The sequence below is a fragment of the Bison bison genome, unplaced genomic scaffold (assembly GCF_000754665.1).
Source record: "Bison bison bison isolate TAMUID 2011002044 unplaced genomic scaffold, Bison_UMD1.0 scf7180017864464, whole genome shotgun sequence".
NCBI lineage: Eukaryota > Metazoa > Chordata > Mammalia > Artiodactyla > Bovidae > Bison > Bison bison.
In genome coordinates this window covers 6,183,264-6,194,787 of record NW_011495025.1, presented here as the reverse complement: position 1 = coordinate 6,194,787, position 11,524 = coordinate 6,183,264, and the positions used below count along the sequence as shown (strand labels likewise).

The 11,524-nt window shown below is 39.4% G+C and overlaps 1 protein-coding gene across 10 annotated transcripts in view; it reads right to left on the bottom strand.

The window, feature by feature from the left end:
• The window catches only part of ABCG2 (ATP-binding cassette, sub-family G (WHITE), member 2 (Junior blood group)), a 128,901-nt gene that overhangs the window by 27,688 nt on the left and 89,689 nt on the right, over positions 1 to 11,524 (bottom strand). For all 10 annotated transcript variants that reach the window (XM_010860185.1, XM_010860186.1, XM_010860188.1 and 7 more), the window contains 4 exons: positions 10,397 to 10,456; positions 9,412 to 9,526; positions 8,447 to 8,599; positions 5,659 to 5,816 (listed from right to left, as the gene is read on the bottom strand). In XM_010860185.1, the coding sequence (XP_010858487.1) occupies positions 5,659 to 5,816; positions 8,447 to 8,599; positions 9,412 to 9,526; positions 10,397 to 10,456 (486 nt within the window). The remainder of the gene's footprint in view (positions 1 to 5,658; positions 5,817 to 8,446; positions 8,600 to 9,411; positions 9,527 to 10,396; positions 10,457 to 11,524) is intronic.

Genomic DNA, 11,524 nt, shown 5'->3' with positions numbered 1-11,524 from the left:
CTCCCATTCAGAGATCTAGAATAAGAATCTGCATTTTAATAAGACCCCAAGTGATTAGTATACACAGTGGAACTCTAGACAAATGAGGTTAAAGCTCTCCAATGTGAGGAAAGATGTGTGTGAGCTAACTAGCCCAAAACATAATGAAGCATAACACAGTATGATATTCTAAGTCATCATTGCAAAAAAAAAAAGGCAAAATGGCTGTCTGAGGAGGCCTTACAAATAGCTGTGAAAAGAAGAGAAGCAAGAGCAAAGGAGAAAAGGAAAGATATACCCATTTGAATGCAGAGTTCCAAAGAATAGCAAGGAGAGATAAGAAAGCCTTCCTCAGTGATCAGTGCAAAGAAATAGAGGAAACAATAGAATGGGAAAGACTAGAGATCTCTTCAACAAAATTAGAGATACCAAGGGACATTTCATGCAAAGATGGGCTTAATAAAGGACAGAAACGGTACAGACCTAAGTAGAAGATATTAAGAAGAGGTGGCAAGAATACACAGAAGAACTGTACAAAAAAGATTGTCACGACCCAGATAATCATGATGGTGTGATCACTCACCTAGAGCCAGACATCCTGGAATGTGAAGTCAAGTTGGCCTTAGAAAGCATCACAACAAATAAAACTGGTGGACGTGATGGAATTCCAGTTGAGCTATTCCAAATCCTGAAAGATGATGCTGTGAAAGTGCTGCACTCAATATGCCAGCAAATTTGGAAAACTCAGCAGTGGCCATGGAACTGGAAAAGGTCAGTTTTCATTCCAATCCCAAAGAAAGGCAATGGCAAAGAATGCTCAAATAACCGCACAATTGCACTCATCTCACATGCTAGTAAAGTAATGCTCAAAATTCTCCAAGCCAGGCTTCAACAATATTTGAACTGTGAACTTCCAGATGTTCAAGCTGGTTTTAGAAAAGGCAGAGGAACCAGAGATCAAATTGCCAACATCCGCTGGATCACAGAAAAAGCAAGAGAGTTCCAGAAAAACATCTATTTCTGCTTTATTGACTATGTCAAAGCCTTTGACTGTGTGGATCACAAAAAACTGTGGAAACTTCTGAACGAGATGGGAGTAGCAGACCACCTGACCTGCCTTTTGAGAAACCTATATGCAGGTCAGGAAGCAACAGTTAGAACTGGACATGGAACAACAGACTGCTTCCAAACAAGAAAAGGAATAAATCAAGGCTGTATACTGTCACTGTGCTTATTTAACTTATATGCAGAGTACATCATGAGAAACGCTGGGCTGGAAGAAACACAAGCTGGAATCAAGATTGCCAGGAGAAATAGCAATAATCTCAGATATGCAGATGACACCACCCCTATGGCAGAAAGTGAAGAACTAAAGAGCCTCTTGATGAAAGTGAAAGAGGAGAGTGAAAATGTTGGCTTAAAACTCAACATTCAGAAAACAATGGGATCCAGTCCCATCACCTCATGGCAAATAGATGGGGAAACAGTGGAAACAGTGGCTGACTTTATTTTTTTGGGCTCCAAAAATCACTGCAGATGATGACTGCAGCCATGAAATTAAAAGACGCCTACTCCTCGGAAGAAAAGTTAAAACCAACCTAGACAGCACATTAAAAAGCAGAGACATTACTTTGCCAACAAAGATCTGTCCAGTCAAGGCTATGGTTTTTCCAGTAGTCATGTATGGATGTGACAGTTGGACTACAAAGAAGGATGAGTGCCAAAGAATTGATGCTTTTGAACTGTGGTGCTGGAGAAGACTCTTGAGAGTCCCTTGGACTGCAAGGAGATCCAACTAGTCCATCCTAAAGGAAATCAGTCCTGAATGTTCATTGGAAGGACTGATGTTGAAGCTGAAACTCCAATACTTTGGCCACCTCAATAGAAGAGCTGACTCATTTGAAAAGACCCTGATGCTGGGAAAGATTGAAGGTGGGAGGAGAAGTGGATGACAGAGGATGAGATGGTTGGATGGCATTACCAACTCAATGGGCATGAGTTTGAGTAAACTCTGGTTGTTGGTGATGGACAGGGAGGCCTGGCGAGCTGCAGTCCATGAGGTCGCAAAGAGTTGCGACTGAGCGACTGAACTGAAGTCATCATTATCTAATGAACACTGTTAATATAATTAATTACAGATAATAAAAATATCATGGATGTATTCTCTAACTGAACCTGAATCCCAGACCTGTTACTTGACATCTTCACTTACATGTGCAATTGATACCTCAAACTTAAAATGTCTAAAATCTTAGACATTTCCATCTTCCCGTTTCTTCTTATTCTAGCATAGGGGCTTGCTTACAAGGGCATGGACATCAGAAGAAGCAAGGTAGGGTTTTCCCTGGTAGTTCAGCGGTTAAGAATAGTATGCCAAAGCAGGGGACATTGAGTTCGATCCCTGCTCCAGAAAGACCCCACATGCCGAGAGGCACCTAAGCCCATCTGCCACAATTACTGAACCGGTGCTCTAGAGCCCATACTCCACAATGAGAAGCCACCTCAATGAGAAGCCTGTGCACCGCAACAAAGAGTAGCCACCACTTGCTGCAACTAGAGAAATTCCCCATGTACAGGAACAAAAAAAAGGTAATGATATGGAGGGCATGCCGTATAAAGATGGTGTATCCAACAGCTTTTTAAAAATGGGGAGTAGCGGTAATTGTCCCAGAGGTGGTGAGCATAGGAAACCACCAGAGTGACCGGGAAACTGATTAAATTGAACAGTTAAGTTAGTTTACTGAGGAAGAAAGGAAACATACTGAGATAATGGGAGCCAAGTTTCTCATTGTCTGAAAAGTCATTTAAAAACACGGAAAGGCAGAAGGCTAAAAAGAGCACTCAAGTGTTAGATCAGGATTGGAAATAATATAAATCCACTTAAAAAAAATATGTACACACTAATAGCGCAATAGTTACAAATATGCTTCAACATGTAAGTTCTATTCAAATTATTACACACATACATATAACATATTTATAGTAAATATATTTCCAAATAAAATATACATATGTATTTCTATGTTATATCTACATACATACACATACACATTTCCTAGGTCTGTCTGTTAAGTGGGTCTAGAAGCAATGACAGTCCCATAGCAGTGAGCACACCAAGTAATCAGATCTTGGTTTTTAAATCATAGCTAAACTGGGAGGAACCAGGACTCCATGAAGAAACATCTGATACAGAAAAAGTACAAGATGAGCCTGGAACATCTTGCTGACCATAAGGTAAAGAAATGCTTAAAGAATGACAGGGACATGTAAAAATGACACAAAAGGCAGACTGAGGGGGCTCCCACTGGCCAAATCAGGGTGAGTTTTGTCATGAAAATAAGTAAGAATAACAGATTATAACCCACTTAATAAAAGGAGAAAATGAGTAAACATATGAACAGAGAAGGAAGAAAGTTTCTTTACAGTAAAAGACCAATGAATACATGCTGAATGAATGATGTAAAAAGAAAATCACCACTTGGTTACCCTCATACTCATAGCTGATAGAGGCAATTGTGAATATAGGCTAAAACTGGTGCATGGAAGATTTTATGAGGAACAGGATACTGGCCTAATATCTGATTATCTCCCCTAATAAAATACTAACAATTACAAAGGGAAAATAGTTATTTCATAGCATATAAAGCCAGCAGATACCAACATGACCAGCTGATGAAGGTGAACATCACCCATGATGGGAAAAGTCAAAATCACAGAGCCTGATGTTATCACTGAGAATACAGCATCATTTCTGCAGCATCCCTGCCAAGAATTCATGGCATGAGTCTGCTCATGAGGAAACACTGGATGGATACACCTTGAGGGTCGCCCTATGAAATGTACTCTCAAATATGTGTGAGGAAGTGAGAGGCAGGGAAAGAATAAAGAACTGTTCAGGATTAGAAAAGACCCCCCCCCCCAAAAAAAAGGGTTTCTGGAGATAATCCTGAGCCAGAAAGGGAAAAAAGAGACACTTCTGGGGCAGCTGGGGAAGTCTGACTGGAGCTCATGGACTGGATGGTGACAGTATCATCAGTGCTGTGGACTCTGTGGCTGGGAAGTGTGTAAGGTGGTAAGGTAGTACTTGGTACTACTCTTGTAACTGTTCTGGAAGGGTGAAGCTTTTTAAAAAAGATGTCCAAAACTTCTGAAGTATATCCTATAACCATGGTTCTCCTCCCATCTTCTTTGTAAAAGTAAATGACATTCTTTTTTTTTTAATGAATTTATTTTTACTTGAATATTGCTTTACAATATTGTGTTGGTGTCTACCAAACATCAACATGACCCAGTCATAGGTATACCTGTGTCCCCTCCCTTTAAACCTCCCTCTCCATCACACCCCTCTAGGTTGTTACCGAGCCCCAGTTTGAGTTCCCTGAATCATAGAGCAAATTCCCATTGTCTGCCTAGTTTACACATGGCAGTGTATATGTTTCCATGTTACTCTCTTCATACATCCCACCCTCTCCTTCCTTCTCCCTCTGTAAATGACATTCTTTACTCCATTCTTCCATTTTTCAGGCCCCAAACCTCAGAAGTTATTCTCTCAATAATCACACCCTACATCCAGTTCTAAGCTAATCCTGTTGACTCTATTTGGAAAACAGATAGAACCCACCTACTTCTCCCCCTCTCCCCACTACCATCCTAGTCAAAGCTGGCATCATACCTCAACTGTGCTAATACAGACAGCCTCCTGACTGGATTCCTCCCACTCACCCCTGACCAATTATACAGCCTTTTCTCTACATAACTGCTGGTCCTCAGTTCTACAACTATCTGAAAGCTTGCCACATCACCTAGACATTAAAAGCCATAGTTCTTAGAGTGATCTATAGTCTACATAATCTGCCAACCACTCAATCCCATCTCATGTCCTTTTCTAACTGTTATGAACTGAATCGTGTGTCCTCAAAATTCATGTTGAGGTCCTGACCCCTAGCACCTCAGAATATAACTGTATTTGGAGAGAGGCTCTTTACTATAAAGAGGCAGTTATGATAAATAAGGTCATATGAGTGTCATCATTCAATCAGGACCAGTGTCCTCATAAGAAGAGGAGATCAGGACATGGATACACAGAGGGAAAATGAAGTAAAAACACAGAGAGAAGACAGCTATCTACAAGCTGAGGGAGAGGGACCTCAGAATAAACAGTTCTGCTGAATGCCTGATCTTGGACATCTAGACTCCAAAAATGTGAAGAACTAAATTTCTACGTTAAGCCATCCAGTTTGTTATACTACGCTAAGGCACCCTGAGCAAAGTAATCAATAAGTAACACCCACCCCCCTCCACAGCTTACTGGGTTCCAAACACAGGAGGCACACTCTGCCTCAGGGCCACTGGCTGTCCCTTCCACTAGAACTCTCTACTCTCATATATCCAGGTCTTGTTCACTTGCTCCCAGCTCAAGACCTCGTTGAGGTCTTCCCTGATCATTCTATATATAACACAGCATCTCTATTCCACCATAGCCATATTTTGCTACACTCTCAGCCCACCTCGTTTTTCATGAAACACTTAAATTTGTTAACTGACTTTCCCTGCAACCAAGGAAGACATTTCTGTCTGTTGTGCTTACTGATGAATCCCTTGCACCAAGAAAAATACCTGGTATGTAGCAGGTGACCACGCAGTAGATCAGTGAAAGAATAATATTCTCATGGCATTTACCTCTTCAGGAGCAAAAGGACAGCATTTGCTGTGCTTGAATCTAAGCCAGTTGTGGGTTCATCCAGGAACAAGATGGATGGATCAGTAATAAGCTCCATTGCAATACTAGTCCTTTTTCTTTCTCCTCCAGACACACCACGGATAAACTGAGTTCCAACCTAAAACACAAATATCATTATTAACAATAACATCCTCTGCCACTATCATTTGTTGAGCTCCTAAAATGTTCCAGCCCTAAAAGAGTTACTTCATCACATCATCCTTGTTTTCTCAGAATAGCAAATAAATGACGATATGGGAGAAGAGGCAGGCTTCTCTTTAACTTGAAGAGTAAACTGAGGTCCAGGTCAGAACTGGTAAGATATGAAACCTATGCTTTATATGTTTCTTACCAAGCCAAACATTTAGTTTTAAGACAGTTAAGCTAGAACACTAAAAGATTTGGTCTGAAATTACAGACCAAAAAGGGAGATGAAGATAGGAGCAGAGAAGTTGAAAGCATCTATAATTGTTAGTCTTCTTATAGCCTTCTGATACCCCCACCCCATCCCCAATAAAGTCATCAGTGTGGCTTGGTAGCTAGGAAAGTTCACCTCCTATTATACCACATTAGCACCTCTTACATCAAACTGAGCCCTCCTGTACCTTAACTTACTAAGGAAGTCCTGACTCATTCTACAGGGCAACTGGATGAGTAGACTATTCTATAGGGCTATTCTACATGGGAAGGTAGACTATTCTACAGGGCAATTGGCCGGGTCTTTTCAACCAGTCAGCGTTACTGTGTGGTGGGGGACCAGGAAGGTTTTGGGGGAGAAAGGAGGTAGGAAATAATTCTTATATTAATAGTCATCAATATCCTTCTGTAAAAGATGTGGAGCCAGCATGACTAAGCTCAGGAAACAGAGTAGACAGGTTAGATCTAAAGGAATAGATTCAATATGAAGTCAGGTTCAATCATATTATCACTTCAATTCTTATGAGTCTTCAAAAAGATAATAATCAAGTGCTACTCATGCCCATGATTGGATCCTCTAACAACTGACCTGTAACAGACATTTTGGAGAAAAATGAGGAAATGTGAATGAATGTGGCTTATAGTCCATACAGGATAGCCCATTCTCCAGGATCTAACCTTTAAAGGTCAGAATGATTAGACTTTTCCATTCATACAGAGATAGAAAGTTGCATAACAGAGAATAACATTTGTCTTGTTAGAGGTTTATAGGAACACCATGATCAGATCCACATGAACAGCTGCAAGAACAAAAGATTCTGACATTAAGAAGTTTGCAACAACCAATCACACCCTCTTCCTCTCTTATTATAAAATAAGTCTAATTCTAATTTGGGTAAGATAGCTGTTTAGGGCATTCATCCACTATCTTCTCAGTCTGCTGACTTTTCAAATAAAGTCACTTTTCTTTGACCCAACAATTCATCTCTCAATTTACTGGTCTGTCACATGGTGAGCTATACAAACTTGGACTCAGTAACAACTAAGTAATCAGACTATTCTCTCTACATTTGTCATGCTTAAAATTTCATAAAAACTCAAAACATTAAGTGAAGTATTTCAATTAATTAGATAAATAAATTCTAAGTCAACAAACTGTTTCAGCTTATTTTCCTTGGAAATCCATGCAAGGAATGGGTAATGACTGCCTATTGGTAGAGAACTTTTACTTAAAGGTAAAGAATGGTAAACACTTTATTGGAAAGACAATATCAAATAGACAGAGCTAATACAAAGGAAATCCAATCACTCTCAAAATGAATTTAGTGGAATATGGTGGCATCTCAGAGTTATTTTTCCAAAAAAAATACAGCAAAATATACTTTACATTAAATAATGTCAGAAAGTATCATCTGAAACAGCAGCCAGCAAAATATCCCCATTCTTTGTTACCTCTACCACAAGGGGACTAAACTAGAGCCATCACAAGCTGAAAAACTCATCTTCACCAAAAGATACAGATGTTTTCCAGAAAATCTTTTTATACCTAGTCATTAACCATAAAGGTTACTCATTTATCTCAATTCTCCTTTCCAAACTTGCATAACTCACAAAAGGAGTTACTTTACTCTCCTGCCTACAGCTGTTATATCTAAAGCCTAAAATAGACCAGCGTGTAACAGTCTGTAAGTAGATACTGGTAGAAGAAAGGGAGAGGGGAAGTGAGGGAGGGAGGAATGGGAGACAAAAATGTCAAAAGAAAGACTTCAGAAAAACAAGTTGGAAGCTACACAAACTACAAATAAATCCCTAGTTTGACTGAATATAATTTTGGAAGCCAACTGACAGCAAAGTGAAACACACTGAATCCTTGAATTTTCATCATTTATGAATTCCAGAAATATAATTCTCAAAAGCAATGGAAGAAAGCCTCATGGAAGAACAGAAGAAGAACAACTACAAGAGGAAAAGAAAACAGGAAGAAGGAAAGTTAGCGGGAAGACACTGAATGAGACGCGACAACCAACCAACCGGAGGTGGGATAGGATCAAGAGCTGCAGTCACAGAAAGGGTCACCTGCTCACAGCAAAGAACACTTCCACATACTAGAACACATTGCCACACTTGCTGCCCAAGAGTTAATCACCTTCAGTTTTTTTTAACCTGTTAACTTCCATCTTCATGTTAGGTAACCAGTCACTTTTCTCATGGCTTCAGAAAGCAGCCACTCTTGACCATACATATTATAGAAAATCTCTGAGTAAGTCATACTATCCACACAGGTGAGGTCCTATTTGCTGACTATGATATTATCAGTTTTTTCCACATTACCTTGGAATCTGCCACTTTATCCAGACCTAACTCTTGAATAACCTTGTTAATCCGTTCATTTTTTTCGTAACTTGTCATAGTTGTTGGAAGCCGAAGGGCTGCTGAAAACTGTAAGTTTTCTCTCACTGTCAGAGTTCCCATCACAACATCATCCTTAAAGAAAAATGGCATTTTAACAAGATATATCAGGTCTTTTCTAATACCATCACTCTGTAGTATATCTAACTTATCCACAAAAATAAGATACCCAAGTTCTAGCTAGTAATGAACTTGTGTATGTTGTGTGCTCAGTCATGTCCCACTCTTTGCAATTCTATGGACTGTAGCCTGCCAGGGTCCTCTGTCCATGGGATACATCAGGCAAAAATACTGGAGTGGGTTGCCATTCTCCTCTCCAGGGAATCTTCCTGACCCAGGAATGGAACCCACATCTTTTGCATCTCCTGCATTGGCAGGTGGATTGTTTACCACTGTGCCACCTGGGAAGCCCCAATAATGAACTTGCAATTAAACAAATTACAATAATTCCATGTTCAGACAGCTGCATAGCCTGATGAATTAATTTTCATTTCTAACCTGTATACCAAGAGAGAACACAGGTCATTATGATTATTACTGGCAGACATTTATAGAATGCTTTACACAAGGATTATATAACACTGTTCTGAGCTAGGGGAAGGAGAGAGGTGAGGGTAAGGCAAAAAAAGTAAAATAGTAATGTATTTTAGAAATGATATGATAATAAGAGTTGATACTACTGCCCTTACAAGGGTCATATTCCAGACTTTCTTTTCATTTAATACGATTCTGAATCTTATAGGATATTATGAAAAGCGGGTATAAAGAAAAGTTGTTTCTATGATTATGTCATATAGTCAATTGGAAGCACACTCAACTATCAGCCAAAGCACTTGCCCATATGAAAAATCAGAAGAAATCTAATAGGTAAAGTCACAAATACTTACTTGTACAACATAACCTGAGTTACATTTAAAATTGGCAGGTCGAGGTGCTCCATTGATCAAAACATCTCCAGATAATCCATGTGGATCCTTCCTTGCAGCTAAGATATCTAACAACCTATAAAAAGACATACGTTATTGCTTTTTTTTCCCCCCAAATCAGGCTTTACCTCTTAGCTAATTTGAATCCAAATTAACAGATCAAGAAATTACATGGTTTAACTAAAATTATATACATATATTGTAAATCTTACCTTCTTTTTAAAAATTATATGCTATAATAAAGCCCCAAAATATGAAAGTAAAGCTCTCTTACCTGATCCAGCACAGACCACCCAAACTGCCCCCTTGGTTGTCTGACCTTGGGGGTCTCCAGGCAGGCAATGTGATCCTTTGCTTAAGATATAAGCCTTCACTATGCCATTGGCTCCTCTCCCCACTTTCAATTTTATCCCCTTCCTTTTCCACTCCATAGCTCAAGTCATAGCTGACAGCTGTATGTCAATCACCATATCGAGTCTTGTTAGTGTCCTATTAGTAAAGCTGACCTAATAAGACTTCCTCAGGACACAATCACAAGCCAGCACAACTGCACCTTATCCGTAGCAACCAATACCAAACCAGACATGCAGAAAATGTGCAACAAACAGACACCTGCTCATACGAAAGTGTTCTTTAAAAGCACCTTAAAACTGGGGGTGGGGAATAGGTGAAGGAGATTTGAGAGGTACAAACCTCCAGTCATAAAATAAATAAGCCACAGGGATGTAACACACAATATAAGGAATAGGGTCAATAATACTGTAGTAACTTTATACGGGGACAGACGGCCTGACTTATGATGGTGATCATTTGATGAATGCAAATGTCAAATCTCTATATTTGACACATGAAACTAACATAATATTTATGTTGACTATAATTCAGTTTTTTAAAAACCACACATGAAAACTACAAAGAAAAAGCTTACTTATACTGTTATACTCACGAAGATTTGCCTCCACCTGTGGGTCCCAGAATGGCATTGAGGCCAGGTTTCATGACTCCACTGTAAATGCAGAAATATATCCAGTTACTGACCCAGTTTAAAGCCAGTTCTATAATTTAGGGTTTGTATTTAATACACTCAATGAAGGTTGATAAAATGATAGGAAAAAAAGCACAAATCAACTCTTAAAGGAAAGAGAAACTGAATTGTTGAGTAATAAAAATCTAGCAAACAACAAAGAATGTTAATCACTAGTCAGGACTTAGAATAAAAATGACTTGGGCTCCTCTAAACTCCTTTCACTTATTCTTTACACCATTTAAATATTTTTAGAAAAGGACACAAGAACTTTCAAAGTTCCCTGACGTAACAGATGTTGGTGAAGCGTCTCTGTTACACTTACTCTCCTTTCACAGTGTAAAATAAAGTGCATAATAAGTCTTAAGTGACGCTTGATGATCATTATCTTCACATCATGTGACTCACTACCTTGTCAAGTTCTACACAATTAATGTCAGTGGATTCCTAGAATCATCAGTAGTAGTGTCCTCATTGCTCAAATCTAGTCAGACAAAGAAGCAGTGAACCTGCAATGAAATTCAATGGCTGGAATAAAGCACCTCAAGGGGGTTAAAAAGAAAATATCACCAGTTCTAAACCCTTACAAAATTCTTAATCAAATTAGAAAAGTAAAATATATACCCTCAAGATATATCATTTTCTTTCTTGTAAAGTATAAGTAGAAATTTATACTTATTTCTTAGTTTAGAAGTGGTGGGACGAGATACATATATATATATATATGTATATATATTTTCTGGTGGCTCAAATGGTAAAGAATCTGCCTGCAATGCGGGAGACCTGGATTCGATCCCTGGGTTGGGAAGATCCCCTGGAGAAGATATAGGCTACCCACTCCAGTATTCTTGGGCTTTCCTGGTGGCTCAGATGATAAAGAATCTGCCTGAAATGTGGGAGATCTGGGTTTGATCCCTGAGTTGGCAAGATCCCCTGGAGGAGGGCATGGCAACCCACTCCAGTATTCTTGCCTGGAGAATCCCCATCCCCATGCCCCACTGTAGCATGGCAGCTACAGTCCACGAGGTCGCAAAGAGTTAGACACAACTG